Source organism: Dama dama, chromosome 20, assembly GCF_033118175.1.
Source record: "Dama dama isolate Ldn47 chromosome 20, ASM3311817v1, whole genome shotgun sequence".
In the NCBI taxonomy this organism is placed as follows: Eukaryota; Metazoa; Chordata; class Mammalia; order Artiodactyla; family Cervidae; genus Dama; species Dama dama.
In genome coordinates, this window is record NC_083700.1 from 4,942,528 (window position 1) to 4,964,522 (window position 21,995).

The 21,995-nt window shown below is 42.5% G+C and overlaps 1 protein-coding gene across 1 annotated transcript in view; it reads left to right on the forward strand.

Moving 5' to 3' along the window:
• Positions 1-16,285: 16,285 nt before the first annotated feature.
• ALDH9A1 (aldehyde dehydrogenase 9 family member A1) overlaps positions 16,286-21,995 on the forward strand; it is a 29,587-nt gene continuing 23,877 nt past the window's right edge. The window contains exons 1-2 of the mRNA XM_061120213.1: positions 16,286-16,499; positions 18,518-18,663. Of these exons, the coding sequence (XP_060976196.1) occupies positions 16,313-16,499; positions 18,518-18,663 (333 nt within the window). The 5' untranslated portion in view covers positions 16,286-16,312. The remainder of the gene's footprint in view (positions 16,500-18,517; positions 18,664-21,995) is intronic.

The window sequence follows — 21,995 nt, forward strand, 5'->3', positions numbered from 1 at the left end:
AAAGAAGGGGTTCGGAAAGAGGTGACAAGAACCAAATTCTGAAGTAATTAGTAGAGTTGGCTGGTAAACAATTGCAAGGAAAACCACTGGAGACTGAAAAAATAATGTACAAGGAAGGAAGGAAGCAAGAAAGAGTAGGTAGTTTGGGGTGACTGAAGCCTTGGGGATGCCCAGGGAACTGGCAAGCCATGAAATGAATTCCTGACCAGTTAACGGTTTAGTTTGGAAACTCTAAGCCACTGAGTGGTAAAAAAAAAAAATCTGCCTGCCAATGCAGGAGACGTGGGTTCAATCCCTGGGTTGGGAAGATCCTGTGGAGCAAGCAATGGCAACCCACTCTGGTATTCTTGCCTGGGAAATCCCATGGATAGAGGAGCCTGGCAGCCTGCGGGCCACGGGGTTGCAGAGAGTCAGGCATGACTGAGCAGCAAGCACAGCTAAACACAAGGCATCAATTACAAGAAGGGAATTTTCATGATCAGATTTCCATTTTAAGCTCACTCTGGTACAGGGTGAACAGAGATTAAGAAGGGAAAGCCTATGGACAAGTTAGGAAGACATCCATTCCTCTCGCATGTATTAAATACCTTTTGGGGGCCAGGACACTGTGGTTATCAAAAACATACATGGTTATACTTCCATGGAGTTCCATTCTGGTGAGGTCAGTAGGTGTCAAAAGAATACCTATTTACAAAATATGCACGCATTGAAGCATGCTCAGTTGCTTCAGTCATGTCCGACTCTTGCGACCCTTTGGACAGTAGTCCACCAGTCTTCTCTGTCCATGAGATTCTTCAGGCAGGAATACGGAGTGGGTTGCCATTTTCCTCTCCATTACAGAATATAAGTATTCTAAATAATCACTGTGATAAAGTAGGACAATGCGACTGTGGTCCATCTCTGCTGTTGCTCATGCCTAACATTCCTTCTTCCTTCTCACAATTTTCTTTAGGGAAACGTACCTTCCTGACTCCATGGGATATGTCAGCCACATTGTTCCTTCTTCCTAAAAGGTGGGTGTGTAACCAGGATTAGCCAATTAGAATGCTCTACCCTCCTGGCCCCAGGGCATAGGCTCCAGGCTGGGCATATGGACAAACAAAACCCATCTAACTACTCTGGTATTGAATATGTGATGCTAGGAAAGAGATAGCCTCTTATTCTTTTGGATCAATGGCCATCTTTCCTCATAAATGTAGAGAACCAGAGAAAGGATCCAGTAAACTTATGGAAATAGAGCAGAGAAAGAGAGAGAAAGGAAAAAACAAAAAACGGCTTTGGCAATGTTATTTGGGCCACTGTATCTAGCCATGCCTAAAGCTTGAGCCATCTTTGAACTTTCCAACTACAATGAAGGGAATACAGGAGGAAGAGGCACATGCTTTGGAGAAAAAGTGAGTCCAGCTTTGGACAAAAAGAATGGAAGAAGTTTGTGGATAGCTAGGCTAGCTGGAAATGCTTCATAGGGTCTCGATGTGTGTTTCTGGTGCATAGAAGGGAAATCAAAGATGGAGCTATGCAAAAAAAAAAAAAAGATGGAGCTATGCATTCGAGTTACCGAAATACAAGTGAAAGGTGAAGTCAAGTTTGGCTGTGAACCGCAAGGAGCATCTACTGAGTGACAAAGAAGAACGAATACAGGGGAACATTATCACTTACAGAAGAGACAGAGGCAAAGACGCCCTATACAGAATAATAGGGAGGAAACCCAGGAGGCTCTCTGAGCTGAAGATGCAAAAGTTTTTAACAAGAAGACGTTCTGGGTTCTCTCTCTCCTCACACCCAGTCAGCCAGCATGTTCTGTTGGCTCTGCTGTCCTCATCACCTCTGCCTAGATTGTAACAGTTGTCTACCATTGCCTGTCAGCCGGGTTGTTTCATTAGCATCGCAATGGCACCATTTGATTGTCTTAACACAGCAACGATGTGTGATTCCTTTACAAAGTCTGCAGATCCTCTGTGTAGAGCCCTCCACTGGCTCCCTGAATTAGTTTTCTAGGCCTGCCACAAAAGTACCACAACCTTGGTGGCTCAACCACAGAAATTTGTTGTGTCCAGTTCTGGAACCAAGAAATCCAGGATCAAAGCATGGGCAGGGCCATGTTCCCCCTGAAGACACTAGGGAAGCACATGTTCGAGGACTTTCTCCTAACTTCTGGTAGTTTCTTGGCTTGTGGCAACATAGCTCGTGTTTCACAAGGCCTTCTCTCTATGTGCCTATCTTGTCTTTGTGTCCAAATTTCTCCTTTTTTTTTTTTTAAAGAATACAGTCATATAGGATTAAAGTGAAAGTGTTAGTCACTCAGTTGTGTCCGACTCTTTTTGACTCCATGGACTATAGTCTGCCAGGCTCCTCTGTCCATGGAATTCTCCTGGCAAGAATACTGGAGTGGGTTGCTATTCCCTTCTCCAGGGGATCTTCCTGACCAGGGCCCACCCTAATGACATCATTTGATTAATAACTGGATATCTCTGTAAAGACCCTATCTTTAAATAAGGTCATATTCTGAGGTAACAGGGTTAGGACCCCAATATATCTCTTTTCCAGGGGACACAATTCAACCCATAACACTTCCCAACTCAGGGTAAAGTCCAAAGTCTTTGCAAAGATCCTACTGGACTCTACAAATGTGTCCACCCCTCCTCTTCCCTCTCCCCAGCCCCACCACCTCTCCTTACTCTCTGACAGCTTCCCTTATTGTTCTCTCTCTGTTATTCATTCCTATCCTGACAGAGGGCCTTCCAGACTGTTCTCTGTACTCAGAGCATTCTCTACCTCAGCACCTCTGCACTTGCTTTCCCCTTTGTCTGAAAAGTCTTCCCCCTAGTTTTCTGCATGGACACTTTTTTTTTTTTTTTTAATTTCTTGGCTCAAGGATCATCTCTGTAAGCCCTTCTCTGGCCCCATTATTTAAAACACTCTACATTCAAATCATTCTAGCACTCTATCATATTTTGTGCTTCACTTTCCTCCATACACCTTCTGATGTACCATAGCACTTTCTTTTGACACATTCTGATGTACCATATAACTTTCTTATTGATTTATTTTACTGCCCATCTCTTCCCACTAGAATATATGCTTCATGAACACAGGCATTTAGGACTATTTTATCACTAATGTATCTAATGTATCTTCAGAACCTAGAACAATGACTGCTGTATGGTCGAGTCTTAATGACCACTTACTGAACAAATGAGTAAGTGGTTAATAGAGTCAAATGCCACACACAGTTGTCAATATGAAAACATCAGAAGAACATCCATTGAATTTGGCAGGATGGAGATTATTAACATCTTGTCCAGAAACCAAATACGACATTGATAAGCAATTGTCCTCCAATTAAAAAAGACACCATTATTCAAAGAGGCTTCAACAGAGTGGCAGGGGGAGGACAGTGGATTCGGGAGTGAATGTGAGGTGAAGGAGGAGAGGCAGCGGGTGTGCCATTTTCCCGTCAGCCTGGTTCTAAAGGAAGGAGACACACAGGTCTGCAGTGGACAGACACACGGCTAGCGTGGAATGAGAGGAACGTGGATTTGTTTAAAGGCTGATGGAGTAACTTAAGTACTGGCTGAGCTCACGTGTGGCACCGGGGTCCATGGATGCCTGGAGCCTCACGGTGGGACTCTGCACCGTGCACCCCAGAAGCAACTAGAATAGGGGAGAGGCAAGAGGGGCTCTGCGGGGCCAGCCCCTGCTCGGCTTCTTCTCCATCACTGCTGAGGCTCCCCACATACCCACATGAGGAGAGCTGGGAAACGGAAGCGGAGGGGACGGGGGGAGGCCACAGCCCTGGCCCAGGCTCAGCTCTGAAGCGGCTCGGGGCCTTCACAGCCGCTTACCCGTGTCCGGGAACATCCCTGTTTTCACTGCTCCCCAGCTCCCACCCCCTAAGAACGAAAGGATCCTCTTTCTCCTCTTTCACTTTCTTCCCCTTCGCCCCTTTCTTTGACTTTCTGATAAACCTCTTCCTTGCTTAGACAAACTTATTTTCCATACTGTTGGGAAAAAGAATGAAGGCTCTTATTGCATCAGGGCTTTTCTCTCTCTCCTTTTTTTTTTTTTTAATTGAAGTGTAGTTGATTTACAATGTTGTGCTAATTTCTGCTGTACAGAAAAGTGACTCAGTTATACACATATATACATCCTTTATATTCTTTTCCGTTCTGGTTTATCCCAGTAGTTTGGATATAGTGTCCTATGCTATACAGTAGGACTTTGTTATTTATCCATCCTAAATATAATGGTTTGCATCTACCAACCCCAGACTCAAGGTTCATCCCTCTGCATCCCCCTGTTCTCCTTGGCAACCACAGGTCTGCTCTCTATGTCGGCAAGTCTGTTTCTGTTTTAGAGATAGGTTCACTTCTGTCATGTTTTAGATCGGGCTTCCTTGGTGGCTCGGGCAACGGCAAAGAATCCATTTGCAATGCAAGAGATTACCTGGGGGTCTGGAAGATCCCCTGGAGAAGGGAATGGCTACCCACTCCACATCCTTGCCTGGAGAATTCCATAGGCAGAGAAGCCTGGCAGGCTATAGTCCATGGGGTTGCAAAGAGTCAGACGTGACTGAGTAAAAATTTCACTTTCATAAGTGATATCATATGGTGTTTGTCTTTCTCTCTCTGACTTGTTTCACTTGGTATGAGCATCTCTAGTTGCACTCATGTTGCCACAAATGGCGTTATTTCATTCTTTTTACGGCTTAGTAATATTCCATTGCATATATGTACCACATCTTATTTATCCATTTATCTGTCAGTGGATATTTACATTGTTCTCATGTCTTGGCTATTGTGAATAGTGCTTCTATGAACACAAGGGTACATGTATCTTTTGGAATTATAGTTTTGTCGAGGTATATGCCCAGGAGTAGGATTGCTGGGTCCTATAGTAGTTCTATTTTTAGTTCTCTGATGCACTTCCACACTGTTTTTTACAGTGGCTGCACCAACTTATATTCCTACTAAGAGTGTAGGAGGGTTCTTTTTTTCTCCATACCCTCTCCTGCATTTGTTACTGGTAGACTTTTTGATGATGGCCATTCGGGCTGGAGTGAGGTGCTACCTCTTTGTAGTTTTGGTTTGCATTTCTTTAATAATTAGCAACATTGAACATCATTCCATGTGCCTGTTTGGCCGTCTGTATGTCTTCTTTTAAGAAATGTCTATTAAGGTTTCGTGCTCATCTTTTGATTGGGTTGTTTTTTTGCTGTTGAGCTGTATGAGCTGTTTGTATATTTTGGAGATTAAGCCTTTGTCAGTTGCATCATTGCAAATAGTTTCTCCCATTCTGTGGGTTGTCTTTCAGGTTTTTTTTTTTGTGTGTGTGTGTGATTTCTTTTGCTGTGAAAAAGCTCATAAGTTTGATTAGGTTCCATTTGTTTGTTTTATTTTATTGCTTTTATTCCTATTGCCTGGGAGACTGACTTAAGAAAATATTGGTATAGTTTATGTCAGAGAATGTTTTGTGTATGCTCTCTTCTACGAGTTTTATAGTGGTATGTCTTATGTTTAAGTCTTTAACCCATTTTTAGTATATTTTTGTGCATGGTGTGAGGGTGTGTCCTAACTTTATTGATTTACATTAAGCTGTCCAACTTTCATATTGGGGATTTTTTTAAGAGCTGGGAAATCTTTTCTTATTAGATTCCTGGCTTCTGTAGTGCTCACTGGCTGGATCTGGGTCACATTCTCACCCCCAAGCCCATCAGTGCCAAAGGGAATAAGACAGCCCTGGTTGGCCTAGCCTACTCATGATTTGCCCTAGTTATGTGGCAAAGGAGTTATACACTGGAACAAAACCCAGGATCTTTAAGCCTGGGAAAAGGGAGAAATGGCTTTGTGTGGGATACAAATAGTTAAGAATATGGATAATGATTCAGGAAGGTCACTCAAGGTAGAATTGGGCTGCCTGAGGGGGCAACGTGGCCCTAAATGGGTCATCAACTTCTCTTACTCTATATCTTGCTATTAGCTGCCACCGATGCAGGGATGGCTTCCCAGGTGGCTCAGGGTAAAGAATCTGCCTGCAATGCGGGAGACGTGGGCTCGATGCCTGGGTCAGGAAGATCCTCTGGAGAAGGAAATGGCAACCCGCGCCAGTCCTCTTACCTGATAAATCCCACGGACAGCGGAGCCTGCAGCCCATGGGGTCACAGAGTCAGACACGACTGAGCAACTGAGCATAAAGACAGGTACAAAGACATTTCTTCCCATCTTGACCAAGAATCCAGCCTCAAGTCTGGGCACTCCAGAAAATGCAATAGATCCTTGAATCTGTGGACCTCACTCCTGGATTCCTTCTTTGCCCTGTCTGCTTTTTCTACTTGTCTAGCTTTATTCTTTCCGCAGGCTTATGTGTGTGTGCCACCTGGTGGTAAGAATGGGTTCTGCAGGCTCTGCAGAAGAATGAGTGGCTGTTGTCCTTGGAGCCCCTCTGCAGTATAACGGACCACACACTGAGAAGATTCTAGAATGGGTGCTCAAATAGGGCCAGTGGGAGGCTCCCTGAAGTTGAGCATCAAGGCATAGATCTCATAAACGCGTGGCAAGTGTGACCTTTCTCCCCGTCCTAGACTCTCTTTCCACCACTCCTCAAACCTCTCAATGTGCTTCCAAAAAAAAAAAAAAAAACCAATAACAACAATACCCCCAAAAGACTTGTTTCTTCCTTGACTTGGTAACTTGACTTGACTTGGTAAAATAGGAGAGAATGACAGCAAGTGGACCCATAAAGTTTCCCCTTACCTACTGGCCGCCCGACCAGTGTTTCTTCTCTTATTGCCCATCTCTTTACAGCCAAGCCCTTCTTCCTTCTGCTTCCCCTTCCTGTCCATCGAGTCCTCTGACGCCCTGCTGTTTGCTTAGACATTGCTGCAGCCTCAGCTTTATCACAGAATACCCCCACCATGGTAACTAGAAACCTGACTTTCTCATGAGGGAAACATAAATATGATTACATACATGCATGTAGTAATACATGGTAATTCACAACTCTCTTGAGCAGAGGCTATGGTTTTCCTGACACTCCTATCTGAGAACCAAAGGATGGGATGATACACTCTTAGCTTCCCATTGCCCTGCCCTCTATTTTGCAAGAAGTCTGTCTTCTTTTCAGATTTATCAGTCTATAACGCCTTATGTCGCTTCTTAAAAAATAATTTTTCAAAAAAGAAAGTAATATATTCACATAGTAAAGCATCTAATATTTATAAAGATATAAAAATAGCAAAAGTCTATGTCTCCCTCCCCTATGCTGTCCTTCTGCCTTACCTTCACTGCCTATTCCAAAATAACCACTGTTGATACTTGGATCTGGTCTCATCACTTCATGGCAAATAGATGGGGAAATGGTGGAAACAGTGGCTGACTTTATTTTTCGGGGCTCCAAAATCACTGAAGATGGTTATTGCAGCCATGAAATTAAAAGACGCTTACTCCTTGGAAGGAAAGTTATGACAAACCTAGACAGCATATTAAAAAGCAGAGACATTACTTTGCCAACAAAGGTCCGTCTAGTCAAGGCTGTGGTTTTTCCAGTGGTCATGTATGGATGTGAGAGTTGGACTGTGAAGAAAGCCGAGCGCAGAAGAATTGATGCTTTTGAACTGTGGTGTTGAAGAAGACTCTTGAGAGTCCCTTGGACTGCAAGGAGATCCAACCAGTCCATCCTAAAGGAGATCAGTCCTGGGTGTTCATTGGAGGACTGATGCTGAAGCCAAAACTCCAATACTTTGGCCACCTGATAAGGAGAGCTGACTCATTTGAAAAGAGCCTGATGCTGGGAGGGATTGAGGGCAGGAGGAGAAGGGGACGTCGGAGGATGAGATGGTTGGATGGCATCACCGACTCGATGGACATGGGTTTGGGTGGACTCTGAGTATTGTTGATGGACAGGGAGGCCTGGCGTGCTGCGGTTCATGGGGTCGCAAAGAGTTGGACGTGACTGAGTGACTAACACACAATAGAGAAATCAGTACCTTGAAGTGGAGTGATAAACACCTAGGGATTCCCTGGCAATCCAGTGGTTAGGACTCCTTGCTTTCACTGCCAAGGGCCAGGGTTTGATCCCTGGTCAGGGAACTAAAATGCTACAAGCTGCGCTGGTGTGACAAATAAAATAGAAAAATAAAATACAGGCATTGGCTTAGTAGATGCATAGCAGGAAGTTAGAAACTGGTATCACTGGCTGAAAATACGGCGGCTCCTCTTCTGCCATGGCAGAGCTTTTGGTAGAACTGATGCTGTGATAACTTGAAAGGCAGACACAATTCTTACTGTGCCAGTAGTGTAAGGGAAGGTGGTTGGAATGATCCAGAATGTATGAGTTGCCCAAAGTTTTTAAATGTTAAAAAAATTGGAGTATAGTTGATTTACAATGTTGTGTTAGTTTGAGGTGTACAGCACAGTGATTTGGTTATATATATGTATATTTCAGATTCTTTTCACTTATTACAAAATACTGACTACAGTTCCTCATGCTATATAGTAGGTCCTTTTGGTTATCTATTTCATATGTAGTAGGGTGTTATATGATTATCCAAGCTCCTAATTTATAGCCCCACCCCCCTTTTCTCTTTGGTAACCATAACTTTGTTATGTCTGTGGGTCTACTTCTGTTTTGTATATAAGTTCCTTTGTATCTTTTTTTTTTTTTTTTTTTTTTTTTTTTACTACAGTGTACAGCTTGTGGGATCTTAGTTCCCCAACTAGGGATTGAATCAGGCCCCCTCCAGTGGAAGCATTGCAGAATCCTAACCACTAGATCACCAGGGAATTCCCTCTTTTTTCTTTTTTCTTTTTTAAGATTCTACACATAGCAATATCATAATTATATGATAATCTCTATATCCATCCATGTTGCTACAAATGACTTTAATTCATTCTTTTTATGGTTGAATAGTATTCCATCCTATAAATATACTACATCTTCTTTATCCATTCATCTCTGGACTCATATGTTGACATTTAGCTTTCTTCTGTATGCTGGCTATTGTGAATAGTGCTGCAATGAACATTGAGGTGGATGTAACTTTGGAAATGATGATTTTCTCCATATATATGTCCAGGAATAGGATTGCTGAATCATGTGGTAGCTCTTTTTTTTAAAGGAAACTCCATGCTGTTCTCCATAGTGCCTGTATTAATTTACATTCCCATCAACAGCGTAGGGAAGTTCCTTTTTCTCAACACCCTCTCCAGCATTTATTATTTGTAATGCTGCTTGCTGTTTTTATCTAAGCATTACAAAGTAGAAATGTGCTCAGACCAGAATCTACTGGTTTGCAGGTGGAATAAGGGAATAAAGAGCCCAGAAATTTTGGACCTTGTAGATTAATAAACCAACTGCTTCAGTACCATAAATAGCAAGAGACAAGACTTGCTGCTTAGAAGCCTCTCATTAAGACATCTAGTCAGACAAAAAGTTCATTTCAATTTCCAATACTTTCAGATGGTTTCAAGGCAACTACCATTAACTTGAGAAAGAGAAGCTTGGGGGCAAGGAAGCAACATGCTGAAATGGATTAACGACTCTGTCTAAGAACTCTGAGTATGGACCCTGGCACACGGAACTGAATAAAAGCACATAGATTAAATGCTTTGTAACAACAACACAAGAGATGACTCTACACATGGACATTACCAGATGGTCAATACCAAAATCGGATTGACTGTATTCTTTGCAGCTAAAGATGGAGAAGCTCTATACAGTCGGCAAATACAAGACCAGAAGCTGACTGTGACATAGTCATGACTCAGATCATGAACTCCTTATTGAAAATTTAGACTTATATTGAAGAAAGTAGGGAAAACCAGTAGACCATTCAGGTGTGACCCAAATCAAACCCCTTATGATTATACAGTGGAAGTGACAAATAGATGCAAGGGATTAGATCTGATAGACAGAATGCCTGAAGAACTATGGACAGAGGTTCATGACATTTTATAGGAGGCTGTGATCAAAACCATTCCCAAGAAAAAGAAATGAAAAAAAGCAAAATGGTTGTGTGAGGAGGCCTCACAAATAGCTGAGAAAAGAAGAGAGGTGAAAGGCAAAGGAGAAAAGAAAAGATATACCCATATGAATGCAGAGTTCCAAAGAATTGCAAGGAGAGATAATAAAGCCTTCCTCAGTGATAAGTGCAAAAAAATAGAGGAAAACAATAGAATGCAAAAGACTAAGAGATCTCTTCAAGAAAATTAGAGTTACCAAGGGAACATTTCATGCAAAGATAGGCACAATAAAGGACAGAAATGGTACGGACCTAACAGAAGCAGAGATATTAAGAGGTGGCAAGAATACACACAAGAACTCTACAAAAAAGATGTTCATGACCCAGATAACTACAATGGTGTGATCACTCACCGAGAGCCAGACATCCTGAAGAATGAAACCAAGGGGGCCTTAGGAAGCATCACTACGAATAAAGCTAGTGGAGTTGATGGAATTCCAGTTGAGCTATTTCAAATCCTAAAAGATGATGCTGTGAAAGTGCTGCACTCAATATGCCAGCAAATTTGGAAAATTCAGCAGTGGCCACAGGACTGGAAAAGGTCAGTTGTCATTCCAATCCCAAAGAAAGACAGTGCCAAAGAATGTTCAGTTCAGTCAGTTCAGTCGATCAGTCGTGTCTGACTCTTTGGGACCCATGAATCACAGCATGCCAGGCCTCCCTGTCCATCACCAAACTCATGAGTTTACTCAAACTCATGCCCATCGAGTCGGTGATGCCATCCAGCCATCTCATCCTCTGTCATCCCCTTCTCCTCCTGCCCCCAATCCCTCCCAGCATCAGGCTCTTTTCAAATGAGTCAACTCTTCACATGAGGTGGCCAAAGTATTGGAATTTCAGCTTCAGCATCAGTCCTTCCAATGAACACCCAGGACTGATCTCCTTCAGGATGGACTGGTTGGATCTCCTTGCAGTCCAAGGGACTCTCAAGAGTCTTCTCCAACACCACAGTTCAAAAGTATCAATTCTTCGGCGCTCAGCTTTCTTCACCATCCAACTCTCACATCTGTACATGACCACTGGAAAAACCATAGCCTTGACCAGATGGACCTTTGTTGGCAAGTGATGTTTCTGCTGTTTAATATGCTGTCTAGGTCGGTCATGACTTTCCTTCCAAGGAGTAAGCATCTTTTAATTTCATGGCAGCAGTCACCATCTTCAGTGATTTTGGAGCCCCAAAAAAATAAAGTCTGACACTGCTTCCACTGTTTCCCCATCTATTTGCCATGAAGTGATGGGACCAGATGCCATGATCTTTGTTTTCTGAATGTTGAGCTTCAAGCCAATGTTTTCACTCTCCTCTTTCACTTTCATCAAGAGGCTTTTTAGTTCCTCTTCATTCTCTGCCATAAGGGTGGTGTCATCTGCATATCTGAGGTTATTGATATTTCTCCCGGCAATCTTGATTCCAGCTTGTGCTTCTTCCCGCCCAGTGTTTCTCATGACGTACTCTGCATATAAGTTAAATAAGCAGGGTGACAATATACAGCCTTGACATTCTCCTTTTCCTCTTTGTAACCAGTCTGTTGTTCCATGTCCAGTTCTAACTGTTGCTTCCTGACCTGCATACAGGTTTCTCAAGAGGCAGGTCAGGTGGTCTGGTATTCCCATCTCTTTAAGAATTTTCCACAGTTTGTTGTGATCCACACAGTCAAAGGCTTTAGCATAGTCAATAAAGCAGAAATAGATGTTTTTCTGGAACTCTCTTGCTTTTTTGATGATCCAGCGAATGTTGGCAATTTGATCTCTGGTTCCTCTGCCTTTTCTAAAACCAGCTTGAAAAAAAAAAATAAATAAAACCAGCTTGAACATCTGGAAGTTCACAGTTCACGTATTGCTGAAGCCTGGCTTGGAGAATTTTGAGCATTACTTTACTAGCCTGTGAGATGAGTGCAACTGTGCGGTAGTTTGGGCATTCTTTGGCATTGCCTTTCTTAGGGATTGGAATGAAAACTGCCCTTTTCCAGTCCTGTGGCCACTGCAGAGTTTTCCAAATTTGCTGACATGTTGAGTGCAGCACTTTCATTGCATCATCTTTCAGGATTTAAAATAGCTCAAGAATGTTCAATGTTCAGACTACCACACAACTGCACTCATCTCAGTGCAGTAATGCTGAGTAAACTAATGCTGTAAATCCTCCAAGCTAGGCTTCAACAGTACATGAACCGTGAACTTCTAGATGTTCAAGATGGATTTAGAAAAGGGAGAGGAACCAGAGATCAAATTGTCAACATCCACTGGATCATAGAAAAAGTAAGAGAGTTCCAGAAAAACATCTACTTCTGCTTCATTGACTATGCTAAAGCCTTTGATTGTGTGGATCACAACAAACTGTGGAAAATTCTTTAAGAGATGGGAATACCAGACCACCTTACCTGCCTACTGAGAAATCTGTATGCAGGTCAAGAAATAATAGTTAGAACTGGACATGGAACAATGGACTGGTTCCTAATGGGAAAAGAGTACGTCAAGGCTGTATATTGTCACCCTGCTTATTTAACTTATATACAGAGTACATCTTGTGAAATGCTGGGCTGGATAAAGGACAAGCTGGAATCAAGATTGCCGGGAGAAATATCAATAACCTCAGATATGCAGATGACACCACTCTTACGGCACAAAGTGAAGAGGAACTGAAGAGCCTCTTGATGAAAGTGAAAGAGCTGGCTTAAGACTCAACATTCCAAAAGCTAAGATCGTGGCATCCATTCCCATCACTTCATGGCAAATAGATGGGGCAACAATGGAAACAGTGAGAGACTTTATATTTTTTGGGGTTCCAAAATCACTGCAGATGGTGACTGCAGCCATGAAATTAAAAAATGTTTGCTCATTGGAAGAAAAGCTGTCACCAACCTAGATAGCATATTAAAAAGCAAAGACATTATTTTGCTGACAAAGATCTGTCTAGTCAAAGCTATGGTTTTTTCCAGTAGTCAAGTATGGATGTGAGAGTTGGACTATAAAGAAAGCTGAGCGCCAACGAATTAATGCTTTTGGACTGTGGTGCTGGAGAAGACTTTTGAGAGTCCCTAGGACTGCAAGGAGATCGAACCAGTCAATCCTAAAGGAAATCAGTTCTGAATATTCTTTGGAAGGACTGATGGTGAAGTGAAGCTCCAATACTTTGTCCACCTGATGCAAAAAACTGACTCATTGGAAAAGACCCTGATGCTGGGCAAGATTGAAGGCAGGAGGAGAAGGGGACGACAGAGGGTGAGATGGCTGGATGGCATCTCTGACTTGATACATGTGATTTTGAGCAAGCTCTGGGAATTGGTGATGATGGACAGGGAAGCTTGGGGTGCTATAGTCCATGGGATTGCAAGGTGTCACACATGATTGAGTGACTGAACTGAAAATTGTGAAGTGAGAGAATCCTGAAGAAGCTGTAGCAAGCCTGGCCTAAAAAATTTTATTAAAATAAAACAAACCCAGGGCTCCCTGATTGTGAAATAAGGCTGCAAAAGCTGAATAATCCTCAAAGAAGGACTCCATAACCCCTATTTTAGAACTTGTACTTATCCCAGTTTCCTAGAATTTTGGTTAGGACGTGTGTTGATGTACTTTTGTTAGTATTTCTTCTGTTTGAGCTTGATTGGACTTCTTGGATTGGAAAATTTATAATTTTCATGAAATTTCGAAAAAGGTGGGGCTTCTCACAAGTAAATAGTCTGCCTACAATACAGGAGCCACAAGGGACGTGGGTTCAATCCCTGAGTAGGGAAGATCCCCTGGAAGAAGGAATGGCAACCCACTCTAGTATTCTTGCCTGGAGAATCACTAACAGAGGAGCCTGTTGCGCTATAGTCCATGGGATTGCAAAGAATCGGACATAACAGAAGCAACTTAGCACACACTGCACTCGAAGACTCCTTACTCACTAAACTTTAAGTCTCATCTCTCAACTTGACTTCAAACATTTTCCAAAGTGTTAATCAGTTGTCACTTGAAAAAACAGTGCTACATTCAAATAAGATTGGGAAACCATAGGTTATAACACTGAACAAATTTCTTCTATTATTTTTTATTGAAGTATAATCAACTTAAAATATTACATTAGCTTCAGGTGTACAACAGAGTGATTTGATATTTCTATACATTATAAAATGATCACTACTGTAAGACTGGTTGCCATATGTTACCATACAAAGTTATTGCAATGTTATTCATTGTATTGCCTATGTTGTACATTATACCCCTGTGACTCTTTTATTTTGTAACTGGAAGTTTGTACTTCTAATCTCCCTCACTTGTTTTGAACAGATTTCTTTACTGCAGCACTTACTTGAGCTCTAAATGTGCTAATAATTATTGTTAATTTCCAGGAGAAGGATATATTAAGTAGAATCTTTTTTTTTTTTTAATAAGGAACATCTTCCAAAATCAGTGTTCCAAGAGTCATAATTTGGAAACAAAGCTTAGTTGTTTTGAGTGTGGTCCAAGGACTACATGAGTCACCTGCATCAGAATTGTCTGGATGCTTTTTATGACATACAAGATGGTAGCTATGTCTCCATATGTCTGAAGCTGCTCTATGAGAAGATAAAGGAGAGCAGTCTTTGAAAGAACACGGAGAAATTAACCTGTGAGAGTGTCAGCGCAGAAGCACCGGGGGCCTCTTTCTAACACTGTAGGGCCACTGTATTACTGCTGCACGCTTTAGCATGTTCTATGATAGAGAAATCAATGTCTTTCTTCCATAAGCATCTGCTAGCTTTGCCTTTGATAATCCAACCAAGCTTGCTGCTGCTGCTGCGTAGTCGCTCAGTCGTGTCTGACTCTGCGACCCCGTGGACTGCAGCCCGCCAGGCTCCTCTGTCCATGGGATTCTCCAGGCAAGAACACTGGAATGGGTTGCCATGCCCTGCTCCAGGGCATCTTCCTGATCCAGGGAACCATCCCTGGTCTCCTGCATTGCAGGCAGATTCTTTACCAGTGCCACCAGGGAAGCCCAACCAAACATAATACCTAATTCATTCAGAGGTAAAGAGAATTAATTCAGAAGTAAAATTAATTTACAAAGTCACTTTGTTACTAATTATGGTGTGATTAATTTAACTCTTCTCTGTTGTTTGTCATATGGAATAGATTTCTCTGCTGTGCTTTCCTGCTAAAGTAAAAAAAAAAAAAAAAGGAACTCTCTTTTCAAAGTCTGTGTTACCTATTCGAACTTAAAACTCTTTGTTTTAAACACTGAGCTGGAAGAAGAAAGAAGTGTAAACCTCATTATCTGTATGAAGATTGAGGTTTGGAAGATGTGTACCAGATAATCTAAGAGAGTTATAACGTGCTCAGCTAGGAGATATTGATAAACAGATAAATAAATATATACTTCCCTGGTTGCTCGACGGCAAACAATCTGCCTGCAATTTAGGAGAGCTGGGTCCCATGCCTGGGTTGGGAAGGTCCCTTGGAGGAGGGAATGGGTACCCACTCCGGTATCCTTGCCTGGAAAATCCCATGGACAGAGGAGCCTGGCGGACTACAGTTCTTGGGGTCGCAAAGAGCCAGACAAGACTGAGCAACTAACACTTTCACTTTCTTTCATTACACACACACACACACACACACACACACTCACACACACACACACGCCCTGGCGTGGCAAGTGTGATCTTTTGATCTCAGCTCCTCCATCAGGGGTTCAACGGTGCTTAGTGCAGTGGAAACGGGGAGTCCCAACCCCTGATCTAATCCTCTCTTTTCCTTAGACGGAACGATCAGAACTGATTACATATTGTGATATATCTGAAAACTCTTGTTTTAAATACTGATCCGGAAGAAGAAAGAGAAAAATGAGACAGTGAGGGGGAGAGAGCGCGTGTGTGTGCGTGCGTGCGTGCGTTTGTGTGAAAGACTCTGGTGTGCCACCCAGCCTCTAGGCTAAGCGAGGGGCGGACCTGGACCTGGATTAGCCTAGTGACCGCCCGGAAAAGTCTCGCAAATTCCGACCCGGGAGGCCGGCCCTTGTCTGGAGGCCCCTCAGCTCCAGTCCGGGCGCGCCACGCCCCTCAGGCCGCATCTTGCCCCGCCTCCCGGTGCCCCGCCCCTCCCGTGACCCCGCCTCCCCGCTGCCCACCTCCAGGCCTCATATTGCCCCGCCTCCCGGTGCCCCGCCCCTCCCGTGGCCCCGCCCCCCCCGCTGCACACACCCCGCCCCCCAGGCCTCGTATTCCCGCCCCCGCCACCCCCGCGCCTCCCCGCTGCCCTACCCCCACCCAGGCCTCATATTGCCCCGCCCCTCCCTGGCCCCGCCCCTCAGGCTGGGCCCTCTCCGCCGCTCCCGCCCCCATGTTTCTCCGAGCTGGCCTGGCTGCACTGTCTACCCTTTCTCGCACCCTCAGGCCTGCTTCTGCTCCGATCGCCACCATGAGCACCGGCACCTTCGTCGTGTCGCAGCCGCTCAATTACCGCGGCGGGGCCCGCGTGGAGCCAGTGGACGCCTCCGGCACCGAGAAGGCTTTCGAGCCTGCAACCGGTAACGGGTCGGAGACCGGGCGCTAGGGACGGGTCGAGGGACGCGGCGGGAGCCAGGGTAGGGGCGAGGCTGTGGCGCGGATCGACGCCCCCCCGCCCCAGGGGTGAAACCTATTCTAACTTCTGAACCTTCGTGTAGTGCATTGAACAGACGCTTATTGAGCACGGGTATTCATGGGGTCGCAAAGAGTCGGACACGACTGAGCGACTGAACTGAACTGAACTGAAGTGATGGTGTAGAGTATAAAGTTATCTGTGTAGGCAGCTAAGGATGCTGCGCAAACTCGAGAGCGTCTGGACCGGGGCAGGAAGGAGTCGTAGAAAAGGGGAGCAGCTTGTGAGTTGCGCGGTGGGGTCAAGGTTAATTTCACAATCTCCTGTACAGAGTCCACAGAGCCCCGGTGGGTAAGGTAGTGTCTTCGTGTTAATTACTAAATTTTAAAGGTAGGACCTCAATAATGTCTTCAACGGTGCACTTTGAAGAGTTCTAGAAGGACAGGGTGAAAAGAAATACTTGTGCCAAAATGGAGGAGCATGCACAGATGGTTGTAATGAGCGTGCATGATTACTTTGTTGCCGTCCCCTAGTGTTAAAGTATTTCCGGACACGAACCAAAGCTGAGAAAGGGAAATAAAAAATTCTGCTTTTATCCAGTGCTTAATGTGTGCCGAGCACTGTGCCAGGCCCTGGAAATTCCAAAGACCACAAAGCAAATGAGGAAGAGGTTTTTTTGTTTTTGTTTTGCTTGTTTTGCTAGGTTTAATGTTTATGAGGAGAGAAATATAAATGTTTGTGCAAATCAAATAGTATATCCCCAGAGGGATAAAACTGAATTTCAAGAGACTGGAGAATTTAGGTGTGATCAGTTACAGTAAACCACAGATCATGGACTAGTCAGAGCAGGAAGTGGCCACAGCCACCATCAGGCTCTAATCCTTTCGGCCCCTTGATTTCCCACTCCCATATTGACACAAAAGAAAGAAAAATTGCTTTTTATTTTAACTGCCTACAGTATGTGATGTGTGACTCTTAACCACGGCCTCTATCAATTGGCTACTCAAATTTATAATAAAAATTACAGGTTTGTGAAATCTCTGGAAAAAGCAGAGTCCCAAATGTTCTTGTGGGAGGGGAAACCCTTAACTGACGTCCTAGAGATTTTAGTAGTGTCAGTCACAACCGTTAGGATTTGGGTCTAGAAAAACTGATCATTTCATATTTTGCCCAGTGTAGGGAATAGGATTGAAGTAAGAAAATGAAATGGGCTTCTGAGGTGGCTCAGTGGTAAAGAATGCACCTGCCAATGTAGGAAATGTGGGTTCGATCCCTGGTTCTGGAAGATCCCCTGGGCTTGGAAATGGCAACCCACTCCAGTATTCTTGCCTGGAAAATCCCATGGACAGAGGAGCCTGGCAGGCTACAGTCCAAGAGGTCGTAAAGAGTTGGACATGACTTAGCGACTAAACAACAACAACAAGAAAATTTGAGATTGGGATTTTTTTCCCTCATATTTGAGAAAAAAATTTTCTTGCTTTTAGGTATATCTTTTCTTGATACTCTGTTTATTAACCATGTTCATCAAGTATCAGTAGTATTATATGACTTACATAGAACACAGACCAGTGATTGAAAATCAGAGTTCATAACCCAGGAGACTGAATACTTTGATTTTGCAAGACCTCTGAGATTATCAAACATTGTTAAGGAGTATTGTGAAATAATTGATAGGAAGTTAACGTTAGTAAACCCAAGTGTAAAATCGAGGAGGGCAGGAGTTCTTACCCCAAAGTTCAAGGTGTGCTAGGCAAGAGACATAGTCAATACATTTTTCTGAAGACAAGTCTTCAACTTTTATTAGATTCTTTAAAAGATAAGCTGTTGGTTTAGGGGTAGTCACTAAATCAGACTATACTTAAAAACAGGAAGAGGATCACTAAAAGGAAAATGGATACACAATACTTTATTTAAAATATGTGGCAAACATTTGAAATTTAACACGGACTTTCCCTGTATTTATAGGTAGAGTGATAGCTACTTTCACATGTTCAGGAGAAAAGGAAGTAAACTTGGCTGTTCAAGATGCAAAGGCTGCCTTTAAAATATGGAGTAAAAAATCTGGCATGGAGCGTTGCCGAATCCTTTTGGAGGCTGCCAGGATAATAAGGGTATGTTTTAATTTAATCTCTTCCAGAAAAGTCCTCTTGCATTGCTCTGTGACTTTTTGTATGTGTGATGATTTGCAATTAAACTGATGCATTATTAAGTGATACCTTTTAATGATGAGATCCAAAAACATTTCTATACGCTCACCTTGGTATGTACAACAAGCTTTCCTTCAGTGATTTCTTTCTGGCTCTTGGCTCCTTGTGACATCTCCCTGGGCAGGCTTTCTTTTCCTTCTTTGTTGTAATGATAATGTATCCTTTGTAGCTTGTCTCCTTTTCTTTTTAACTGTGTGTACTTGTTCCCTTTTTACTGTTTCCTCTGATGACTCTTCAGGTTCACTTTCTTTTTCAGGTTAATTTTCTGCCTTAGTTGCCTGGAATATTCCATAAATTCATTCCTGTTCCCCTCTTATGAAATAAAGTTTAGCTTTTTACCGTCTTAAAAGGCAAAAGTACCAGATTGTCTTTACAGAAAATTAGAAAAGTCAGAGGATATACACCAAAATGTAAATCAGGGATATCTCTCAGTGTAGGACTGTGGTGATTTTTTTCCTTATCAGTGTGTTATGTCAGAAACTGGGGGACTGAGAGTTACCCTGTTTGCAAGGTTATATTGCAAGGGTATTCTGACAAGAAACATAAAGTTTTCTGGATTAGAGAGAGAAAGAGAGTTTATTACTCACAGTAAAATACTTTAGCACTAGTTTTCTGAGCCCTAGTCCTCATGGGGTGATGCAATAAAAGTCAGATGTTACCCTGTTGCATACAGTGGGTTGCATTGTAGGAGAGGAACCCTAAAATTATGTGACTCAACTTATAAGGGGCACATCTGCCCATTCTCTCCTTTGGAGAAAGGTTACTTGTTAAGGTTAATGAGATGTTACTCACTGAGCAGATCTCCAAGGTTAAGGGGAAAGGTATCACTAGATTTATTACCCTGGAATGTAAGCAGATGTCTCCAAGAACAGGAAGTAGAGAGCTTTATATCTCCACATCTTTTCAGAGACCTCCATCTTTAGGGAGATGCTGTCTCTGCCTTCCAAGGCCTTTACTTTTCAGTCAGCTTGCTTGCCAGTGGCCTTTGCAGAAAGCCTGCACCATGCACTAATGTCAAAATATTCCTGGAGAATTTTCTCCCAACAAGGTATTTTCTTTTATCAAAATTTATTTTTAGTTTGGTAGATTAAAAGTAGCAACTCAAAGCTGATAACTTATTATTCTAATTTGCCTCTCACTTCTGCTTGTACATAAGCATTTGGGTTGTTTTACCTTCTTAAGAACTAGTAGCTCTTTTATTATTATAAGATTATTTTAAAAATCCTGAGTAGTACCTATTTTTTTTTTTGCTCTGAAATCGACTATCTAATGTTAATTTTCTTTTCCTTTAAACTCTTCATTCCGTTTTCTTTAATATTTCATATTATATTTTTACAGTCAAAAATATATTACTGTCTTTCTCGAAAGCTCTTGTCTGATGATCATGCCCTGAATCTACCTTTGCTGTTGTTTTTGTTCAGTCACGAAGTCCTGTCTGACTTTTTGCAATCCCATGGACTTTAGCTCTAAAGGCGTCTCTGTCCATGGGATTTCCCAGGCAAGAATCCTAGAGTGGGTTGCCATTTCCTTCTCAAGGGGATCTTCCTGGACTGATGATCAAACCTGCATCTTCTGCATTGGCAGGCAGAGTCTGTAGCCCTGAGCCACCAGGGAAGCCCTGGATCTACCTTTACCTGAAATTATTCTATAACTGAACAGATCCCACCCTCTGACCACAACCTACAATTTAGCCTTTGGTTGTTTTCTTTCAGTGATTTTTCTAGTTAATCATGATCTATAGTTCCTTGCCTGTTCCATTTTTAAACTATGCACAATTATCTTCTATGAGATAAAAACATTTACATTTACTCACATTTTAGCATATCTCGTGTTCTCCATTCCTTTGGGAAGGCCCAGATGTCTATGTTACCATTGTTATTTCTGCTTGGAGAGATTTCTTTAGCATGTTTTATAGTGCGGATTTGCTAGGGATGTTCTTTTAGCTTTTGTATGTCTGAAAGTCTTTATTTCACTTTCATTATTCATGTATTTACATTAGTTTTAAAATTCGTGTGTATTTTTGGCTGTGCTGTCTTCACTGCTGTGTGTGGGCTTTCTCTAGTCGCTGCAGGCAGGGGCTGCCCTGTATTTGCAGCAAGCAGGCTTCTCACTGCGGTGGTTTCTTGTGTTACAAACCATGGGCCCTAGGGCTTGCAGGCTTTAGTCGTTGCTGTTGTTAGGGCTCAGTACGCAAAGCCTGTGGGCTCTGGAGTGGCGCATGGGCTTAGTTGCCCCGAGGCATGTGAAATCTTCCTGGACCAGGGATCAAAGCCATATCCCCTGAATTGCAGGCGGATTTTTTTACCACTGGACCACCTGGGATGTCCTTGCTTTCATTTTGAAAAAGAGTTCTAGATAAAATAATTCTAGATTGACAGTTTTTTCTTTCAGTACTTTAAAGATGTTGTATTGCTGTCTCCTGACTTGTTTCAGAAGAGGAGTGTGCTGCTGTTCTTATTTTTGTTCCCCTCTATTAAGTATTTTTTATCTCTCTGGCTGCTTGTAAGATTTTCTTCTTATCACCAGTTTTAAAAAAGTTCATTGTCTTTTGATGCAGTTTTCTTTATATTTCTTTTGTTTGAAGTTTCTCTTGAATTTGTACATATATAGTTAAATTTGGAAAAATTTTGGCTATTATTTCTTTGGATATTTCTTCTGCCCCCACTCTTCTATTTCCTCTTCTTCAGAGCCTCCAGTTACATATACCTTGGGCTACTTGAAACTATTCTACAGCTCACTAATGATCTGTTCATTTTTCCCCCAGTTTTTCTCTCTGTGTTTCATTTTGGGTAATTTCCATTGTTATACATAAAGTTCATCTACCTTTTCTTCCATGGTGTCTAGTCTGCTGTTAATCCCATCTGGTGTATTTCTCATCTCTAGAAGTTCAATTTGAGTCTTTTTGTTGTTGTTCCATGTTGCTCCTTAACATGTTCGTGTTTTCCTCTACTTTCTTGAAAACATGGAATATAGTAATAATAACTTTTAATATCCCCATGTGCTAATTGTGACATCTGCCAGTTCTGGATCTGTTTCTATTGATTGACTTTTTCCTCCTGGTTAGATGTTATATAACTTTCCTGTTTTGCATGACTGTTTTTTTTTCCTCCTGGTTAAATGTTATATAACTTTCCTATCTTTTGCATGTCTAGTAATTTGTGATCACTAGACATTGTGAATTTTATGTGTTGGATGCTGAATATTCTTGTACTTTAAAACATATTAATGAGCTTTGC